At 37.8% G+C, this 21,661-nt stretch overlaps 1 protein-coding gene across 30 annotated transcripts in view; it reads left to right on the plus strand.

The window, feature by feature from the left end:
- The window catches only part of DOCK9 (dedicator of cytokinesis 9), a 94,293-nt gene that overhangs the window by 23,961 nt on the left and 48,671 nt on the right, over positions 1 to 21,661 (plus strand). For all 30 annotated transcript variants that reach the window (XR_014510426.1, XM_083437546.1, XM_083437562.1 and 27 more), the window contains exons 2-11: positions 7,757 to 7,873; positions 11,983 to 12,072; positions 12,847 to 12,929; positions 14,122 to 14,191; positions 15,283 to 15,378; positions 15,742 to 15,876; positions 17,424 to 17,598; positions 18,403 to 18,470; positions 21,120 to 21,194; positions 21,292 to 21,432. Coding sequence is in view for 29 of the 30 variants with exons in the window: in XM_083437546.1 (XP_083293672.1) it covers positions 7,757 to 7,873; positions 11,983 to 12,072; positions 12,847 to 12,929; positions 14,122 to 14,191; positions 15,283 to 15,378; positions 15,742 to 15,876; positions 17,424 to 17,598; positions 18,403 to 18,470; positions 21,120 to 21,194; positions 21,292 to 21,432 (1,050 nt within the window). In the remaining variant the exon portion in view is untranslated. The remainder of the gene's footprint in view (positions 1 to 7,756; positions 7,874 to 11,982; positions 12,073 to 12,846; positions 12,930 to 14,121; positions 14,192 to 15,282; positions 15,379 to 15,741; positions 15,877 to 17,423; positions 17,599 to 18,402; positions 18,471 to 21,119; positions 21,195 to 21,291; positions 21,433 to 21,661) is intronic.

Consider the following 21,661-nt stretch of genomic DNA (forward strand, 5'->3'; position numbering starts at 1 on the left):
TCATGTACTGAAATACTACGTTTTCTCCTACCTCTTTGCCATTCATGCTTTTCATGAAGGGGGAGAGGAATGCTTCAGATACTTTGCTCATAGCTTACCATGTTTTTGCAGTAGGGTGGGGAAGTCATGGTGGTGAGGCAGAACAGACTGGTCTTTAATTGTGTACCTAAGGGGAATGTATATGCTGCTTTCCTAAATCTTGCTTCCCTCTCTCCTTTCTTCAAGTTCCACAGCTCCTTTACTGGATCACCTTCTTGCTGTAATTCATGTTAGAGTAAAAGGTAAAGGACCCCTGACAGTTAAGTCCAGTCGTGAACGATTCTGGGGTTGCAGCTCTTATCTCACTTTACTGGCCGAGAGAGCCGACGTTTGTCCGCAGACAGTTTTTCCAGGTCATGTGGCCAGCATGACTAAGCTGCTTCTGGCAAAACCAGAACAGCACACGGAAACGCCATTTACCTTCCCGCCGGAGCTGTACCTATTTATCTACTTGCACTTTGATGTGCTTTCCAACTGCTAGGTTGGCAGGAGCAGGGACGAAACAACGGGAGCTCACCCTGCCGTGGGTATTCAAACCGCAAGCCCAAGGCTCAGTGGTTTACACCACAGCACCACCCACGTCCCTACCCACCCGCATCCCATGTTAGAGCAGTAATGCTAAAATGATTTTACCACATTGGACACACAATTATTTTAACCAGTACCCTTTTGAGTCCTGAATTATATAACTTCTCTTGTATGGTTTGTACAAAGTAGTGAGGAAGGAGCAGAAATGCAGACTCTACTGAGACCTTTCAGACTTTACTTCACATGAATGGGTCTCAGATTCCAAATTCAGCCACATGTGTATGGAGTAGGATTGTAAGGATGAGGACAGAAGGAAATGAAATATAGAAAAATACAAATGGTGATCATTACCTTGTTAAGAATGGCCATTCACAAAAGTAGTTGATAATACAGAAATTATGGCATTGATAAGCCAATTAACATGTGCAGTGTGGAAAAAATACCAATTTTGCTGATTCAGATGTGGTCTGAATGTAGTATGTCAGATGTAGTATGCCTTTGAATACCAGTTAATAGAAACTGTAGAAGAGCAGAGTATGTCTGAGCTCAGGTCATGCTTGCGGGTTTCCCATAAGCATCTGGTTGGCTACTGCAAGAACAGGATGCTAAACTAGATAGGTCACTGGCTTGTCTTATGTTCTTATGATAGTACAAGTGCTGAACTGCAGCCTTACAGACCCAGAGGGAATATAGCTCTCCAGGCAGGGGGGGTGGGAGTTGCACCACACCTGCTGCATGGTTCATTACTTTTCAGCAGGCCCTTTTCTTGTGCTACAAATACCTCTGTTCACTACTTACCCCTAAAGGTCACAAGATGTAGTTCTGAATACATCTAAAGAGTGGAGTAACTACAGTGAAACTTGTGCTTCCAAATGTGTGTGTTTTAAAGGGGTGACGTTATTTCCTAGCATCTTGAGGCCCAAAAATAATCGCTTTAGAGGTGGTATTGTATGTAGCCTATAACTTTTTCCCTGTTAGACAGTGGTTTATAGAATGGAAAATATCTGTAAGAGGGAGCACAGGGGAGAATCTGCTTTCCTGGAAAGTGTGTCACTGTAAGTAGTGCCAAAGTCAATATGTTGTCCTCTATTCTTTTGTTGAGAATGATGAAATATCCTTCCTCTTACTGAGGATGTGAACTCTAGAAAACATATCAGAATATTCTCTTAAATGAGATGATTATTGTTAGGGTTATGCATAGGTGTGTGAGGCATTAGTTTCAAGAATAGCATGCAGTCTTAACGAGGGCCCCACGGCTAAGGTTAGTAGATTTCCATATGTTTCGGTAGGGTAGAAAGGATAGGAATCTTGTCCATTAGAGCCAAATGTAATCCATGCTATTCAAAAGAAGATAAGAGCAGGTTCACTGGATCAGGCCAAAAGACCATCTGGTCTAGCATCTTGCTCTTACAGGACCAGCCAGATCACAAGCAGCACCTGAGTGTATGAACACTTCTCACTTAAGACAGTGGAAATACAACATAGCCATCATAGCTAGTAGGCATTATATGGTTGTTTTATTTATATTTATAAACTGCTAAACCTTACAAAACACCCCAGTGGTTTTTACAACAATTTTTATTTGTTTGTTTAAAGGTCATATCCTGCTTTCCACCATGCAGGTTTCAAAGCAGCTTACAACAACAAATAAAGTACAACAAATAAAGCAGTTATCCCAAGAGAAATCGGTTACTGCCCATGAGTCAGCTCATACTTCCTGTAAAGCCTGTAGAAATAGGAGAGTTTCTGGCACCTGACAAAATATGTACAATCTCATAGCTGGGTTAACTTCAATGGGCGATGTATTCCACAAGGCAGGTACTCTGTGTGGAAGGACGCCAAGTCACTGTGAAACAAACCTCTGGTACATGGGACACCACAAGCAGGGCCCCCATAGATGATCACAGTGAACAAGCAGGGCTTTATATATAAACAGTAAAATATTAAATTTGGCCCAGTAGCTTATTGACAGTTTCTCAACACAGGTATTATGGCCCACATAGAACTCATTGCAATACAGTGGTACCTCAGGTTAAGAACTTAATTCGTTCTGGAGGTCTGTTCTTAACCTGAAACTGTTCTTAACCTGAGGTACCACTTTAGCTAATGGGGCATCCCGCTGCTGCTGCCCCGCCGCCGCGCAATTTCTGTTCTCATCCTGAAGCAAAGTTCTTAACCCAAAGTAGTATTTCTGGGTTAGCGGAGTCTGTAACCTGAAGCGTATGTAACCCGAGGTACCACTGTAATTCAGTTGTGATTTTACCAATGTTACCAGTGTCTAGGAATATCTGTAGTTGGCACACCAGTCAAAACTTATAGTAACTACTCCCGGCCACTGAGGCCACTTGAGCCTCCAGTGACAATTACAGATCAAGAAATACTCCTAGACTATATAAATACTCCTTCAGAGGTAATATATCCCCATGCTGAAAAGGTAACTGACCTATATCCAGAACAGCAGAGCCATTCACCCATAGAGCCTCCATTTTACCAGGATTTGGCTTCAGTTTATTGCTTTATTAATATTTTGGGACAATAGGCTTTGAAATACATTCTTTATTTTATTGTGTAACTACATGTGGTTGCAAGATGAAAGGGGGAAATAATCCTATTTTGTTGGATCAACACATGTCAGTACAAACAACAAATAATCTCCCAGTTATTCGTAAACCTTAGCTTTTTCTTCAACAGATTAACTACTTTGCTAGAACATAGAAGTAAATATGTACAGTGCCTTAAATCTTAAAACATTGTCATGATAGGGAAGAATAACTTTTACTTGTATTCAAACAACAAATTTTATAGTAAAGTAAATGAGGAAAGGAGTTTAAAACTGGTTGTGGGTAGAGATCTGGAATATAATTGTCCACACTGAGGAAGAGAGAAGGAGGTTGTAACTTTTTCCAGGCTTGTCTTTAACGGTAATATTTCTAGCTGCTTTAATTAGTTATTTTTCTATTGGAAATGTGTATTTATTTGGGGCTTGAACCTCTCATTTTACATTGTGTGTGTATACTTTGCTTGAACTTTTCGTGCTATTATCAGTATCTTGTAATCTTACCAGATGCCTTTTTCATAGGAAACTTTCCATGATATGCTTTATTTTGAAGCTTTCAGGAAATAGAATTTCAGGAAGCATATTTAAAAACAATAGTCTAGGCTGTGTTTGTAGGAGATATTTCCACCTGATACCATAAAACCAGTGTTCTTTCTTAGTGTTGCTAATAGACCTGGGCCCTTGTCCAGAGAACCACAAAAGCAAGAGAACATTGCATAGATGGGCTTGTTCTCTTACAGTGCCAACTGGAATTGAAGCAGGAGCTCAACACAGTGCTGATCCACAGTTGAAGGAGTATAAACAGGGGAAGGGTGTGCCTCTAGTTGTGTTTCTCCTATTGCAGATTGGCATTATGAAGCTTTAGAGTGAAGACTCTCGTATGTTTACCTATTAGACTGGTGAGGAGAGCACAAAGATGGCAGTTGTTCAAGTGTGCACATACAGGCAGCTGTGTTTGAGACACAGCACTAACTGGTTCACCATAGCCCTCCCCACAGTTGGCTTCTGCACCTGTAGTATGGCTGATCTGGAAGATATCTGCATATGGGAATTGCATTCTCTGGATGTATGCAACTGGAAGCTCTTTCACTAGCAGTGAAAGAGCTTCAGTATCATTCTGCTTCCCAGCGGTAACAAGTGAGTACAGTGGTACCTTGGGTTAAGTACTTAATTCGTTCCGGAGGTCCGTTCTTAACCTGAAACTGTTCTTAACCTGAAGCACCACTTTAGGTAGTGGGGCCTTCTGCCGCCGCTGTGCCCGGGAGCATGATTTCTGTTCTCATCCTGAAGCAAAGTTCTTAACCCGAGGTAATATTTCTGGGTTAGCGGAGTCTGTAACCTGAAGCATCTGTAACCCGAGGTACCACTGTATTTGATCATGGATTAATAGTCATTATTTCCCTACCCTATAGTATCATTAATCTAAACAGTGGTGTGAAAAGTACAAATTACAGACTCTAGCTCTTCCATTTGTTCGTGTATATTTTCTTTGGTGGAGGAAATAACTGTTATGGTTAGCAGTTCATGCACAGGGGTAACAGATCTTTAGGTAGCTTGTTTCCCTTTTGAGATTAACAAAGAACTAGTATTTGTTAATAGCACCAAATGGAACTAATTGACATGAAGGGGTGTGATTGGATCTCAGCTAGAAGAGAGATGCTATCATTGAGCTCTATGTAGTGTCCTTTCCCAGGGGTGGAGGAAGGGGGGTGCAGTGGGGGCAGTTACCCTGGGTGTCACCACTGAGGGGGGTGACAAAATGCCGGGCGGCACTCACCACGAGGCCTGCAGTGCCCCTGAGCCACTCGTCTCTCCTGGGAGACACATGGTGGCTTGAGCATGCCCGGGCTCTGCCAAATGGTCCGCCCGCTGCCTCCCCCTCAGCTGTAGGGCGGCAGAGTGGGAGGAGGCAGGTAGACTCTGGAGGCCCCGCGGAGTGTCCTGCCCCAGCTGACCCTGCCCCATGGGTGGTTGGCCCCACTCCCGGGCGTAGGGCACGCGACCACTGCCAGGCGCCTGATTGGGTTGCTCCGCCGCTGCCCTTTCCATCCTCTGTTTATAAGGCAGGCTAATCATTTTAAACCAGAAACAAATTTAGCAGCAATACTGTTGAATTGAGAAACAATTTCCTTTGAAAAAGATTCTGAATTAAATTTAGATTAGGAGTAAACAAAAATAGCTCACCCACAGATTTTTCTTGGCTTTTATTGGCTCAAAAACTCAAGTCAAAGTTGATCTGTCTGTGTCCTAATACTAGAATGTTCAAGCCAAATGGCTTCTATTGTGTTTTACTCCTTTGTGCCGTGCTGTTGCTGTTTCAAACACTGAGAGAAAAATGAAGATACTAAGTAAATTTGTGTCTACAATACTCTTTTGGGAAAATGTCTCTGGAGTCCTTCATGGTTCTGTCTTAGAAGCAAGGCAGAAAATTTGCTGCAACTCTTAACTGTACACATTCTAGCATTTAAAATCTGCCACCTGGCTTATGCAGGCAATTAAGAAAATTGATGGTCACTGATTTTAAATGTGTATGTGTTGTATTTTATATAGATTTTATTGTAAACTGCTTTCATGTTTTTTATGATACAGTGGTATAGAAATATTTAAATAAATAAATAAATAATACACATAAAAGTTATTTATTCCTATACAGCACAATAAAAACATTTCTGCTTTGCTATCAAATGTGGTTATTGCTTTCCCATACAGTTGTGTGAAATACCTATGTCAACGCAATCTGTTTCTAATAGAACCTAGATGGGTAGCTATATCATGTCTGTTAAAGTTTTGATACTTTTCTGCAGTACGCCTTTCTCAGAGTAGGGTCAGTTACCTTTATGTTCTTTTTAATCAGTGTTCCTTGATTAAAGGGATTTATCTTTCACATTCATTGGCAATGGTCAACTGCTTTAAATAAGTCTCATCCTGATTTGTTCATTTGCAGAAATCATTAGATTTTGCTGGTGGTTTCGGCGAAAATATGTCTGTATAACTAGAGATGTAATGATTTAGTTATCTAGCTGTTGAGTAACAAGTGGGATATTATGGTCAAATTGTATTTCAACCAGAAAAGCTCTCTGTGTGTGTCTGTGTGTGTGCCTTGTCGTATTTCTTTAGGGTTTGGTCTATCTTATTATGTCGTCAAGAGTTTCTACGTTTACTTTTGAAGTTAAGTTTGCCTATTCTTTTGCATGTGGGTGTTCTTATTATTCTTTGAACTAAGTATGCTCCGCTATACAAACAATTAAAGCATACTTTTCTTTTCTGTGATAATGTATTGTGTTCTCTGTAAAAAAACAAAAACTAAAACTTAGTTGCACACTCCCAGTTCTCTAGCCTCTCCTTTGATAGTGTTTCTTTCCAAATATAACATTTTGTTCTTTTGAACTCCGTCCAATATGACGTTTTATTTAACAGGAATGTTCCCATGTGGTAGATATTAGAAAATCTGAATTAAATTTGACTAACCTGTGTGCAGATCAGTGTGGCTCCAAAGAAGCCTTTTTTGAAGAAAATCTTAACATATGCTGTATCTTCCTCTGAATCCTGAGATAGGAAAAAATGATCTTTGATAGAAAGTCTTCTGATTTGCCTTAATTTACTTCATGTAATTGTTAAATATTGGAACTTAAATTCCCACATATTGTTGCTGATACAGATAAATATTACATATTTTCCAGTAAAAGGAGCATTCAGGTGAAAAATACGGTACTTTGTGGGAATTCAAGCAGAAAAGTGAACTTAAACCATTCTCGTACTATTTTTTGCAAGCTTCCTTCCATGGTATTTACACAACTAGAGCCTTTCTAGATAGTAGTAAAAACCTTATCAAGACATGTAAAGTGTCCTATTGCAGCATAATTAGTATTCACAGTTTCAGCTAGAGGTTTACCTGGATCCATGATCCAAAAGGTTTTTTTTGTTTTTTTGTTCAGGGATTCTATAAAAGATAATCAGTTGCTCACTTGGAGTTGGGCAATAATTGGCATAGTTTCTTTATCTATGTTATGTAGAGTAATTTTGCTTAAATTGTATGTATGTGTAATGGATGGATGGATAGATAGATAGATAGATAGATAGATAGATTATCTATTCGTGGTATTACAGTTATTTCCAAGCCATTAGAATCGGATTGCTTAATTGCAGCAAAAGATATTAGAGGTGTTTGCCTTGTGTTAAGAAGGGCTGCACAGTATTCAGTGATAAGAGTAAAATATCTCATTTGTAAACCAGGAGAATGCAGCTATTAGATAAAAGCGAAGCATCAGCTTAATGACATAATACTGTGCTGATTAAAAGGAATTGATTGCTTTATATACATAAACCTGCATAATTTGTTAATCATTTTGAACTTAAGTAAAACTTGACTTGTGTCTCCATTGTGTACAGCCATTTCTCCACACATGTTGGCTATATTGTTTTTTATACAAACACTTTGTTATCTGTAGTTCAGTTCAAACTCTGTTTCTATGGTATTCTAACTTTATTGTCTGCAATCCTATACACACTTAAATGGAGCTTAATGTGTAGAATTGTGCTGCAGTAGCCCATGGGTATATATAAATCCACATAAGTATATTTATAAATAAATTTGTGTTATCTAATAACTTAAATATTTCTATTTCTTTTTAGGCAAAACCAAAGCTCATTGAACCAATAGACTATGAAAATGTCATTGTTCAAAAGAAAACTCAAATCCTCAATGATGCCTTGCGTGAGATGCTGCTTTTCCCCTATGATGACTTCCAGGTAGCGTCTTTAATTCCAACACTAACAATTTTTTAAAAAGTTATTGTGTATTACCTGGTTAGCTATAAAACATCAAATGCTATTTCCTTTAAACTTAGATTCAGGCTATAACCTAACTGATTTTACTGGTTACTATTGCTTCCCCTCCCCTAGGTGTGTGTGTGTGTGTGTATCTGTATATATCTATATATATGTGTGTATATATGTATACACACACCGTGTGTGTGTGTGTGTGTGTGTATTAGTACTTTTAAATTAGAAATATGGTAAACTCATGATTTACCATTATGAAGAAACAAGGCTATTGTTTATTCTGTGCTGCTTACTTGCTTGTCTCCAGACTCTGTTCAATGTCTTGGTCCTAATCTTTTTTTTTAAATTGAGTGACTCCTTGTACATTTGTGTCTGCATGCTCAGATCAACATCTGAGGTTCTGTGTCTTGCTCTGTGTGTCTGATGTGCAGGCAGGTACAGATTCTCAGTCATGGAATCTAGCTGCCCTTAGGGATGCTGATGTAACTCCCATCACTGTGTGGTTTTGCCATATAGTGACATCTTGGCTCTTAAGGCAGGGTCTTTGGGATTGCACAACTTGGCTTTTGGCAAATGGCTTTTGGCATTCTCCACTGTCTTTTTTGTGTCTTTCATTTTTGTTTGCTTCTGTGGCTTTGGTCATGTTCATTTTTTTGTTATAAAACTCTTACTAATTTTATTGTTAATCAAATTAATAACCGATACAAAATACATCAATTTTGGAGTTCTTTTTTGAAAGAAAAATAGAATACAATTTTTAAATAAAAAAGGAAAAGTAAATATGAAATTTACTATGTTTAATCACCTCAGTGTAGCTATAGGAGTTATTTCCCCCCAAGACAGAGTTCTTTATTTAAAAATATACATAAACAAATATTCTGCTTCCAGCATAAGGTTAACTTAATTGTGTGCATTTCTTCAGTGACTTCTTCTTCCTTCACCTCACCACAAAAGATTGTATGTGGAGCAGAGGCGGTGAACCTTTTTTAGTCTGAGGGCCACATTTCCTTCTCAGCAATTTTCTAGGGGCCACATACACCAGTGGTGCACACAGAGGCAAAAGTATGTGGAGCAAAAAATGAATTTCCCCCCCTTTATATAGTAGGCTGTTCTCTACACAAACTCATGCATCCGTCTCTGTCCCCAGTCAAGGCAAGCAAAATGCATCATCAGAGTTCAACGACATATTCCAGCCAGTCAAAAACACTCAAGGAAGTTGCAATGCAGGACTAGAGGGCAAAGTCAGAGGTGGTTAGAGAGTGTAGTTTGGGAAGAATCCCAAGGGCCAGATAGAGAGGCTTGGACAACTGCTTTTGTCGCTTGGGCCAGAGGTTCCCACCCCTGATATAGAGACCTGGTTGTACAGCTAGCATAAAAAAAAAACCCAGCGGTGTTAGTTTGTCTCACAAGAAGACTTGGATTTCTTACTGCAGCCATGTGAAAGTATTTTAACTGCTCTGGGATGGACCACTATAACTGGCTGTGGCATGGTGACATTGTTTTAAAAAACACACAGCAAAAACTATTCTGAAGGCTCTACAGCTATCATGAAAGTAACTTAAACTGGTATGTAACCATTTTGACAGAGATGGTGCAAAAAATGAACATGTAACATAGCATGGCAGACCTGCTTCATGTGTTTGCTGTATCTTCTTGAGACTTGCAGGATCTTCTGGGGTTTTACTATTCATTAAACGCCTTTAAGAAAATGATCACAGTTCTGGCTGTGAGATTTCTCTATTTCTTGTTTAAGCCCCATGTATCCTGATGCAAAGTAAAATGAGTGATTTTTTGTTGATATTTGCCTGAAATGTTTGATATAAATACTGGATTTAATTCATGGAATGCTGATATTTTTTCTGGATATGAGCATGTTACTTTTTTTTCTTTTCCTTTTTGCTAAATGGCCTTTGTTTTAAAGAAGGATGCCCTCCTTCTTTAAAGGGTTTGAACTATGTTTATCTGTATGTTTGGATAATACTATTTTTAGCAGAACAAAGGAAGAAGTATGTTGAGCATCCATGGAAAGACCAGTATTGAATGCAGGAAGCAGGTGTTGACTGCAAACAATAGCAAATGTATATGTGGCTCAAAGAAAGTTAAACATCTTGGGATTTGTTAGCAATCCAGTAAGACTCCAAATAAGTTTAAAACCATCCTAGAGTGTAGGCTATAATCTTGATAAGAATTATTGGGAAGACATCAAAGTTAATATGCATAATGTACTTTACAAAACAAATTAAACTACCAGTTCTGCCACAGAACTGACTTTCTGATGCACAATTTGATTTGTAATACAGTAGTAACCATAGTATGTTACTGTACTCCATATAATATGTAATGTAATACTCCGTTGCTAATAGCTATGGAGAGAGTCAGAGGACTATTACATCAAAAGAGGCAAATCACTTGGGGATCCTTTGTTTGACTGAAGTTATGTATATGAAGATTTGTAGATGAGGGATTATTGTGGTGTAGAAGGATAGGAGAGGCATGAGTCTCATAGTTCAGGCATACACTGATGAGAGGAGGGGGAAATAGGACATGCCAGGGGAGGTTTGATTTAGGGGAGGAAAGAATTATTTTGACTAAAAGTAGAGCTGAGACAAAAAGTTCTTTCAGTTTGAATTTGGGATAGGCAAAAGTGGGAGCTGATTTTCCCTTACAGAATATTTTTGGGGTAACGCCCCATAATTTTGGGAGGGAGGGGGCCTCTCAGTAGCAACTACAGCATTCTTTTTCTTTAAATTGCTTTTCTGTCAGCTGCTATTCCCTCTTCCAGTGCTATGTCATAACATAGTCCTATAACAGTCCACCATATGTTGTGAGGGCAAAGTCAGATTGTTGTTTTTTTCTTTTTCTTTTTAAAGCAAATGAGGAAAGCTCTCTGAAGCTTTAAATACAAATTAACCTTCCCTCTCAGGAATAGTTCCAAAATATTTCCCCAAATTTGCTGCCCCCCAATGGGGTAATGAATTAGGGGAGGGCATTTTTCATCTGCACTCAGTGAAAGAAAATGAAGGCCATCCCTCTGTTGACCCCAACAGACAAAACATAGGTTTGTGGAATTGAAGAGGAGAAGCTGCTATGAGAGAAGTGAGGAGAAACAGCATGAGCGGTGGGTTCTAGTAAGCTCTTGCTGCTGCCACCTCTTCTTTGATGGGAGAGGGCTTCAGCAGGGACGAGCAGTGGAAGTGGCAGTAGCGGTAGTGGCTGGGTGAGGCAAAACACTTTTCCATTTTGTCTCAGGCAACAAATCAGGATGAGCCGCCCCTGAGGTTCCTTGTCTCTCTGGTCAGTTAAACATCCAGCCAGTCTACACTCTTGTGAAAATTAGTCTTCAGCTTTGTTAACTCATACACAGCCTTAACAACTATAGAATAAAGATGCTTCAAAAGTTGAATCTGAGATAAGAGAGGTAGGAAAAAACTGGGACAATTTCTCTTGGCTTTTTTCGTATTTCAAAAACAGGATTGTGAACACTAAGGGCCCTGTCTCAGAATGATATGTATAATGACTAAACTAACAAAATCCAGGCTACAATAAAAACATATTAGTTATAAAGTGTGGTGTAGTGGTTGGACTAGGATTTGGGAGACCATGGTTCAAATCTCCCCTTGGCATTGAAGCTCATTAGGTGACCTTGGACCAGTTGTGCCTCTCAGCCTAACCTACCTTACAGCATTATTGTGGGTATTAAATGAGGAGGGGAGTGTACACCACCATGATCTCCTTGGAGAAAAAGGTGGGATAGAAATGTAAATTATAATAATTCTGTAATGACAATTTATTTCCATAGTGTGTATTTTGCTATTTTACATATAGTTCCAAAAAATAAAAATAAAAAAAAAATTAACAATTTGTGAGCTATTTGATTTTAGAAATGATTTTAGTTGAATTTTATATTCATTTCAGCTGCAGTCCTTGCCATATTTATTTGGGAGTAAGCCGCATGGAACTCAATGATGCTTGGTCTGAGTAGACCTTGATAGAATTGCATTGGAGGGTGTAATTAGCACTTATAAATACAAGTGAAAACTATTTGCAATTAATTATACTTTGATCTCTCACTAAAGACAGCAGTACTGAAACGACAGCATCGATATGTATGCTCTACGATTCCTGATAATGCAGAGAAAGAAGCTCAGAGTTTATTTGTTAAAGAGGTAATGCTTCTGGTGTATTTGCTACTTGATTTCCATGCTTTGTATTTTTAATTTTATGTTGTAGCAAGTAGAACATGCAGCAAAATGTTGTTACACTTTTTAGTGTGTTCTCTGAAGTGGTAAAGACATTCTGACTGTCTGTTCTGCTGACTGTTCTGCTTCCCATTCTAGTCTGTTCATACATGTGTTATTTTCACAGTTGTGAATGTCAGTACTTTTTACAAGTTGAGAATTGTGTGGTTTATCTAGCTGTATCATTTCACTATAGGACTTTCAAGGGCAGCTACTAAATTAACTTTTATGAAAAATTAGTTGCTAGCATAGCCTTAGTTCTTATAATGAGTTTGACCAACATGCAAGATAAGCTAGTGTTGAAGCGAAAATAAATGAGAATTGTTATGTTAGCAGAGCATGGGTGGAGTAAAAATGTACTTCCTCTGATCAAGGGTTGAAAAGGTTTTGCTGCAATTTTAGCCAGATTAGCAGCAGAACAAGCTACTTGTATATTCAGATGGATATTCAGTAATATTAATTGTGATAAATTTTGTACAGTATATGGGTGCATTTTTATTTTTATACTTTTTCTTACTACAGTATCCTTATTTAATGGGGAGAAATGCTTTTTCACTGCTAACAAATCTCATCAAAAATTTTAACTGACAGTTTTAAAGGCAACAATTTAAATAAAAAGAAGCTCTCGCACTGCTAAGAAAATCACACTGTTCTATAAAGAATCTCACTCAAAGTTACCATATGTTTTCTCCTTATTTGCAGTGCATTAAAACATATAACTCAGACTGGCATGTTGTCAATTATAAATATGAAGATTACTCAGGAGAGTTTCGACAGCTTCCAAAGTGAGTAGGATTTTCTAGGATTGTACTACCTCTGTACTTGCAAAAAGATGTTTGTAAACTTTGGATAACTAATCTGAGGCTGTGTGGGTGATTTGGTGAGTGACAATTCCTTATCTTTGTGCTGCTTATGTAATGTTTGAAATAGTTTTGCCTCTCTTGCCCCCTTCAGATATTCAAGAGGTCCTTTAATGAACACAGAGAGCAGTACTGTAGCAGTAGGCTGTATCCGTGTGCTTCCTTATATGCTCACGGTGTCCCAGACACACTTTGTTCGGCACTTCTGCCTATGACTGGGAACCCTGTTTCTTCAAGATTTTCCATCACAGAGAGATTTATAGGCCTGTTGAAAGAAAAATTCTGCATGCCCTAAACATGTTTGGTATGTCTTCTCTGGAACTACTGAAAGGGGCTTGAGATCCCTGAGTTCCAGATGTAGGTACAACTTACATATTTCATTGGAAACAATGCAGGACACAGGAGTCATTTGGCTCTTATGCTACTTTGTTGTACCACCATATGTTGTATCTGAAGTTGCTATGGGTGGGAACGCTATAAGGAATGTTAATTTTAAATGTCTTAGTTTCATTTTTACCTTTACAGTGCACCTCTGAAAACAGCAACTTGTTACTTGGGAGGTACTACAAAATGGGAATGACTGGAGAGGCAAACATTTTTTAGAAGACAACAAATTCTCCTTTGAGAGGACATACTTGCTGCTAACTCAATTTTATTAAAGAGCATAGAATGTGCTAAATAATGCAAAACCCCAGTAAACATGGGAAGGGGTGAATGTGATCTCTGTGTTGGTACTGGCGGAATATATAGCGAGTATGCCCCAAACACCTTGCCTTTTCTGCCATAATTAGGATCATTGCAGCTTGTAGAAAAGGTCCTTTTAATGGTTTCTTGGCAAATAGGAACTTTGTTTTTTATATTTTTGAAGAGAAATAGAATACCATTTTCTAATAAGATACAATTGTGCTGAACCTGAAAGGCTAATTCCATGCAGTGTCTCACCTGCCACTGCCCCCACAAAAAGCCCTACTACTTTTACTTCCATTTAGGCAAACTAATAATATATGTTCTTTCAAGTATACATCTGTATTTTACTGTGCATATATGCATTGACCATTCATTACTCTAGTGATCCTGAACTGATTATTGTGGGATGTGGTATTCTTTTTTTTTTTAGCAAAGGGACCAAATTAGATAAACTTCCAGTTCATGTTTATGAAGTTGATGAAGAAGCAGATAAGGATGAGGTAAGCATATGACTTCTGCTTTCAACTTGTCAGTTCAAACTCTTGTAATAATTATTCAGATATTCTAGCATGGTAGAATGTCAGATGGTTATCAGAGATGTGTAAAATCTCCGTCTAAACGCAGTTTTTAGTTTGTGGTGCATATCTGGTCCCAGAGTTGGCAGCTCAATAATCCTAGCGCTATTGTCAGCTCCTGCTGACTTCAATGTAACTTTGGTGGAAATTCTCTCAGGCTATGTCTCTCTAACTCAAAACTAGAGAAAGTGTCATTAAATCTCAATAGTTAAATGTGAAACAAACAAAATTATAAATAATAATCTAATATGGCCATTGGCACAACCTATCAGCATTAAGTAGTTTTTGCTTGATTCAAAAGACATTTGAAAACATGACCTGTGTGCAACTTTGATGGGGAAATGACCTGACCTACAGGAACTAGAAAGTCACTTTCTGTTATAAAATTATTGTGTAATTAGTTAGGGCATTGTCTTCTTGATTGAACAGATGGCTTGCTATGAGGTACATTCAAAGTTTGTAAACTAATTCTTTATTCTCATATCCTGCCTTATTCCCTCAAGGAAACATATGTTAAAGCTGATGCAATCTTGATCTACCACAGTAACATCAAACTGTTGACTACAATTGGCAGACAAGTTAATAGGGCCCTCAAAGATGTAGAAATGTGAAATGAATTTAAGGTTGGAAAAATGAGAAACGGCAAGAAACTGAAATGGACTTATTTAGCGATCTCTAGTACAGTTGTGCCTTGCATTCCAAATGCCTTGTGAGTCAAACAGTTTGGCTCCCGAACAATGCAAACCTGGAAGTGAGTGTTCCGGTTTGCAAACGTTCTTTGGAACCCAAACATCCTCTGCGGCTTCTGATTGGCGGCAGGAGCTTCCTGCAGCCAATTGGAAGCTATGCCTTGGTTTCCGAACGTTTTGGAAGTCAAACGGACTTCCAGAACAGATTCCATTTGACTTCCGAGGTACCACTGTATATATAGAACCAGCAGCTCATGATAAAGGACCCAAATATGTATCACTGCCTTATTGTAGCCTTTTCTTTTTTAAAAAACAAACAATCCCCAGGATGCAGCCTCTCTAGGATCTCAGAAGGGAGGAATTACAAAACAAGGATGGCTATACAAAGGCAACATGAACAGTGCTATCAGTGTTACTATGCGGGTAGGTTTTATCTCTTCTGCTAGACTTTCAGTGCACACAGTTGCACATTGTCAATATTATTGATTTCAACAGCACTTCAGCGTGTGTAGTGCATTGTAGCATTGGGGTTGAAATCCGAAGAACTCCCTACTAAAGATCTGTGAAAGTGCATTTTCACTTTCTCCTCTGACAACCACTCTTCACAATGCTACAGGATGTTTCTGAAGCTGCTTTTGCGCCAGGCAATATGACTGTTCCTGTTTGGGGGCTTACAAGCCCTTGCATGTTCCTAATAGGGTCTTTGGATTATGGTGTATGGAAATTGAGTGCTTTTGTGTGTGTTTTAGTTTCATATTTTTAATGTGAGTACTTTTTCATAACTAGTCATTCAAAAGAAGATTTTTTCATCTACTCCAACTTGGTGATGGATCATATAACCTGAATTTCTACAAAGATGAGAAAATATCAAAAGAACCAAAAGGGTCAATATTTTTGGATTCCTGCATGGGAGTGGTCCAGGTAAGTAGAGAATTATACTGTTTAATACGTTGTTTAAGTATTGTACAAACTTAAATCTATATGTTCCTTTTGTCTCTCTTCAGAACTTTTGGAGTGGATAAATAGGTTTAGGTGGCAGTCATAAATATAGTAGGATGTTTACCTTGTTAAACACACTGTCTTACTTTTGAATATACACGATTGCTCCCTCAGTGCATATTGAATAATAGGGATGATTTAGATAAACATTGTGTTTCTGTGCTTTTAGTGAGCAAATAGTATAAAATAATGTGTGCATTTTTTATTTTAAAAAATCAGTAATGGTAGCACAGTTCATATCAAGATTTTCAAAGAGCACTCTGTTTTTATATAAAACAATCAAGAAATATTGCCACTAAGTGTTCTGCTGGTTGCTGCTGTCAACTGATTATTTGTGATTATCTGCTGACTTAAGTTTTATGTCTCTGGAGTTAAGAATGGAAAAATAAATAAATCACAGAATGGAATTTAAGATTGCATGAAGATCTAATAGAAGCACAAACAGTGCTGCAATATGACTGTAAAATGTTTTGCATAACTTCTTGTGTGGGATTTCAGTTGTAGGAGCTTCATCACATTCATAGCTGTACTCCCAAATGTTTTCACTTGACCTTTCCGATATTAACTTCTTTTTATAAAAAAAAAACCCAACCCTTTGAAGCAAAACATAACGTAAACTCCAAGTCTAAATCTTGCCAGTAACAAATGCCAAAAATAGGCTGTTTGCATCTGTGTTCTGCTCAAGAACACTATGGACTTGTTCTGATGGAACAAACTTGGAAACAATTGGGTTCTTGGATCTCTCCTAGTGATTATTGCATTTCAGTCATAATGGCAATCATACATTCTTACAAATTGCTTTGCAGCAATAAACATCTTTTGCTTATATTTTGTAGTATTCTAGTTTACAGATTTTGTAGACCTGCATCAGAATGTGTGAAATTGATATTTATGTATGTATGCATTAATTAATTAATTCATTCATTCATTTGTAAATGGTCCCATGTGTGAAATTTTATCTTAGGGTTAAAAGAAAATAGTCGTAAGTATTCTTCCCCATATGATAAAGTTGGTTACTAGTTCCAATTCTTTATCGGTGTGAAAGTTTGAAACATAGCTCAATCACAAAACTTAACTTAACTTAATTTAACCTAAAAGCAATTCTTATATTGGTTCTACATCATCCTATATCTACACATTTCATATTTGTTTTGATTGTTATATGTTTAGAGCTACACACCAAAAATTACACCGTGCCTAAAATGTATGCTTATATTTAATTCTGTGAATGTGAAGCTAGAATCTCTTTTCCACTTGCCAAGAAAAAGCAATCAAAAAGGGCTTCAAAAAGTTAACAAGTTCTACAAGCTCCAGGGATTTATGTTGAACGTGTTTATGCACGATACTTTTCTCCGCTTCAAACAGTTACATTTGCCCAATGCTTAAATATGTGTGATGACCTCAGATGACAAAAATAAATAAATAAATCCATTGCAGGTAACATGTTAATATCCTTTATTTTATTGCAGAACAACAAAGTCCGGCGTTTTGCCTTTGAGCTTAAAATGCAAGACAAGAGTAGCTATCTTCTTGCAGCAGACAGTGAAGTAGAAATGGAAGAATGGATTGCAACTCTAAATAAAATTCTCCAATTAAATTTTGAAGCTGCAATGCAAGAAAAAAGAAATGGAGACTCCCATGAGGGTAAGTGCGAGTTACGTTTGCTCAGTAATTTAGAAAATGTGATGCACTAAAATAAAGATTTGTAAGGATTTGTGGCTACTAAATACAATATAGTAACTACACACTTCACTTTATTCAGCCACTGCATGAAATACTTTGTTTCTTTGTGCAGCTGCTAGCTAACATCAACATTCTTGAAGGGATTACCCCTTCCACTAAAGCCCCAGTTGTCTTCTTGCATTTGCAGGGGTGGCAGGTTTCTTAGGTTGGACCATTTTCTCTTTAGATTTGGGATCATATTGCCAACCTTATGAAGGAAAAGGGAAGGGGTCAGATTAAATCTGCATCTTGTACAGCATTCAGTTTCCAACAATGGCCAGCCAGATACCTTTCAGAGGGCTGAAAGCTTCTCCCCAGTATCTGGTACCCAGAGTTATAATGTGAACATGGAGATTTTATCTACCTGTGATTACTAATACCTGTTAATAAATCTATCTACCATGACTATGTCTCCTCCTTTTAAGATTTATGCTTGCCATCATCTGAAGTGGCCTTAAAGAATTATCTGAATGATTTTGTGATGGCTAAACTGTGAACCATTTTATTTAGGGAGTGCTTAGAGTTATCACGGTAAAAAGCAGCTGGTCCATTAGATGGTACCTAGGATAGAAAAAAATATTGAGGGAATTGCTGGTTACAGCAAAAACATCTCAAGTTAGAATTTGCCTTCTCCATATTTCAAGTTAATCCTTACAACATTTTGGTTATAGCACTTTCCTAAAGTCATCAGTCAATTTTTATAGTTTCACTTTTTAAAATTTCCAGATGATGAGCAAAGCAAGATGGACAACTCCTCATCCAGTATAGATAGCTATTTTCCTGAAAGTGCCAAGGTAATGTTGTGCTTTTTAAAATTTTTAAGTATGGTATATCAACAAAGGAATTACAAAATCTAATCCTAATTATGGGAGCACTGCTGACTGTATTGCAATTTGATTTATGATACCTTCACACCATAAATGTTCTTTTGCTGAATGTATATCAGACAAGTATTTTTGAAATAGTTATTTAATAGTCTCTAAATCTTACAAAGAAGTTAATGTAGTTTCCCCCTCCGTTGATAACCAAAACCAGCCCAACATGAAGTTGCTTTTGTGCACGTTTATACCACTTATACTGAAGAATGTAATGGGTGGACTAGTCTGTCCAGTTTAACTAAAGCAATCTATGGAGGCTCAACTGTAAGACGGATGATAGTTTCCAGTATCAGATCTGTGATTCATCAACTAAAGCCTCTTCTTTTTTTGCTGCTTCAAATTATTCACTTATTTTTAAAAGGTAGCATTCCCTGCTCAAAAACAGACTTCTTGTTCTTTCTGGGCAATGGAAAGACAGAGCTTTTAAGATAAGCTTCTCTGTGCCATCATGAGTGTGCCTAGATAACAATACTCTGGCCTTGAACATCCTAAAATAAGACAAATATAAGTTACTTATCTAACAGTGCTTGGTGATTCCAGACACTGGGTAGCAAGATCAGTGAGAAAGAGAAGGGAGTAGAGCCACATTAGTAGCATTCTTCATAGAATTGCACTTCCTTGGAGTTCCTCCTACTACAGAAAGTTGCTCCTTTCATCCAGTACCCAGTGATGCTGGGTGAATTTAACAAGCATAAACTAATCATCTATCTGTGATAGACTGGACTACATTTTGTTAATTTATTGAAGTTAAACTGGATATAAAACTTAAAGTGTGAGGAATTCTAAAATTTGTACTTTTTAAAGCACATATACTGTGAAATAGGAAATGTTTTGGTTTATAGGCAATAATTGAGATTTGGCTCCTCCTTGAAAGTCTGAACACCTGCTTATTATATCTAATCTTGGTGCCACAAATGCAGCTTCCTGTTTCCGTGAATGCTAGAATCTATTTTGGCATCTGTGTTTTTCTTGTATGCTATGTTCCCCTGCCTTCCAGGGGCTGTGTACTTTTTGTTGCTCTTTACGATCAGCTTATTTTGTTTTGTTTTGGAACGTCTCCAGAAAATTCCTAAGTGCTATGAACTAGGCTCTAATGCTCACCATCAATCTGTTAGCTATCTTTTTCTATACAAATTTACATTTTACATAGGCATGGAGAACCTGTAACCGTCCAGATTTTGTAGAGCTCCAACTCCTATCCTCTTCTATTGGCCATACAGAGGATTTAATGAAGTCCAATAGCATTTGGAGAGCATGTGCAGGTGTCCCATCCATGTCTTAAGCATTCTCAAAAGTGACACAATGTGTGCCTGATATATTTTGGATGCTTTCTTGTTTTGCTTTGTTTTTAATAAACTTTGTAGCAGAATCTCCAATGGTAATATGCTACTTATCATACGTTCTTCTCTTCATTTTCACAAAATATCATTGCAGATGTTTTGTATTGTTTTGCAGAGTTCACTGTGCCATCCTAATTCTTAGTGTAGTGCCAAAATCTCCTGTCACAGTCGTCTTCTTTAGTTTTGAACCAAAATAATTCTAGACAGGATGTATGTTGGTCAGGAAGGTTGTGTTTTAGTACAAAAATAACTGAAAAGTAGATCTTGCAAAAAATAAACTTTATTCCTGGAGAACTGTGCAGAACTGAATATGTTGCCAAATGTGAAAGTTTGCCCCATTGTTACACTATAAACTTTGTCTCAATGACTTAATACTTCCTCTTCGTTTTATTAGTTTTTCTTCTCATAAGAACAGGCAGTCTTTCTGCACTACTTCCTTAACCTTGGCACTTGTTACAGTGATTCCTTTTCAACTTTTTGTTTGCTCATACTCTTGATATGCCTGATAGACTTTTCCATACTTTGCAATGTAAGCAAATATATATGCTTCAGGGTTACAAAATCTCTGAGAATGTACTTTTGGAAGCACCCACTTGGATTGTGTCTGGGTAATAATAATAATAATAATAATATATTTATGCCCTGGCCATCTGCCTGGGTTTCCCCAGCCACTTTGGGTGGCTTCCAACAAAATACTAAAACTACAAACATCAAGCATTAAATACTTCCCTAAACAGGGCTGCCTTCAGATGTCTTCTAAAAGTCAGATAGTTGTTTATTTCCTTGACATCTGATGGGAGGGTGTTCCACAGGGTGGGTGCCACTACCAAGAAGGCCCTCTGTCTGGTTCCCCAGGGAGGGCATTCTCTGTGGCGTACCCTAAGCTTTGGAACTCCCTCCCCACAGAGGTGCCTATGGTGCCTTCATTATACAGCTTCCAGTGAATGCTGAAGATGCACCTCTTTACTCTGGTTTTTGACGCTTGAGATGTACATTTTTAGGATCCACTTTGCTTCTGTGATTTTACATTGTTTTAATCTGTTATATTTGTGAGAACTCTGTGAAATGGTACCAATTATTCACTTTTCTCTAGAAATATTTCATAAGTAAACTATTGTTTGTAACATGTTTGCAGTTAAATCGTAACATGTTTACAGTTAAAGAAGCAACCTTTTGTGTTTGTGGTAAAAATCCTGTTTTAAAATATTAACTTATTATTTCGCAGAGTTCCAGAGATTCTGAAATCAAATTCAAAAGTGAAAGCAGAGTGAAACTCTTTGCATTGGATCCAGATGCACAGGTTAGATAATTTGGTAGGAAAACTGAAAATTTTAAAGAAATAATTATTCTCTTTTGGCAAGTGAGACATTGCTTTCTCTCTTCTATTTATCTTAAAGAAACTTGACTTCTCTGGTATTGAGCCAGAAGTAAAACCATTTGAAGAGAAGTTTGGGAAGAAGATTCTGGTGAAGTGCAATGATTTATCTTTCAATCTGCAAAGCTGTGTGGCTGAAAATGAGGAAGGACCAACAACAAATGTAAATACTTCTGAGAGTTCTCAACTCCCTTGATGTTGGAATGATGAATCAATATCATGCCTAAATGTCCCCTTCATCTACCCCCTTGATATATTAATGGATGTTTAGAGAAAACAAAACAATGAGGGACGTAACTGCACCTGTAGATGTTTGTCAAGATTTTTATGAACCAGCCCAGAAGCAGAATGAGTGGCTATTGCCAGCAGAAAGAGAGAAAACAGGAAAGGCA

Source organism: Podarcis tiliguerta (assembly GCF_965153285.1).
Source record: "Podarcis tiliguerta genome assembly, chromosome: 4".
In the NCBI taxonomy this organism is placed as follows: Eukaryota; Metazoa; Chordata; class Lepidosauria; order Squamata; family Lacertidae; genus Podarcis; species Podarcis tiliguerta.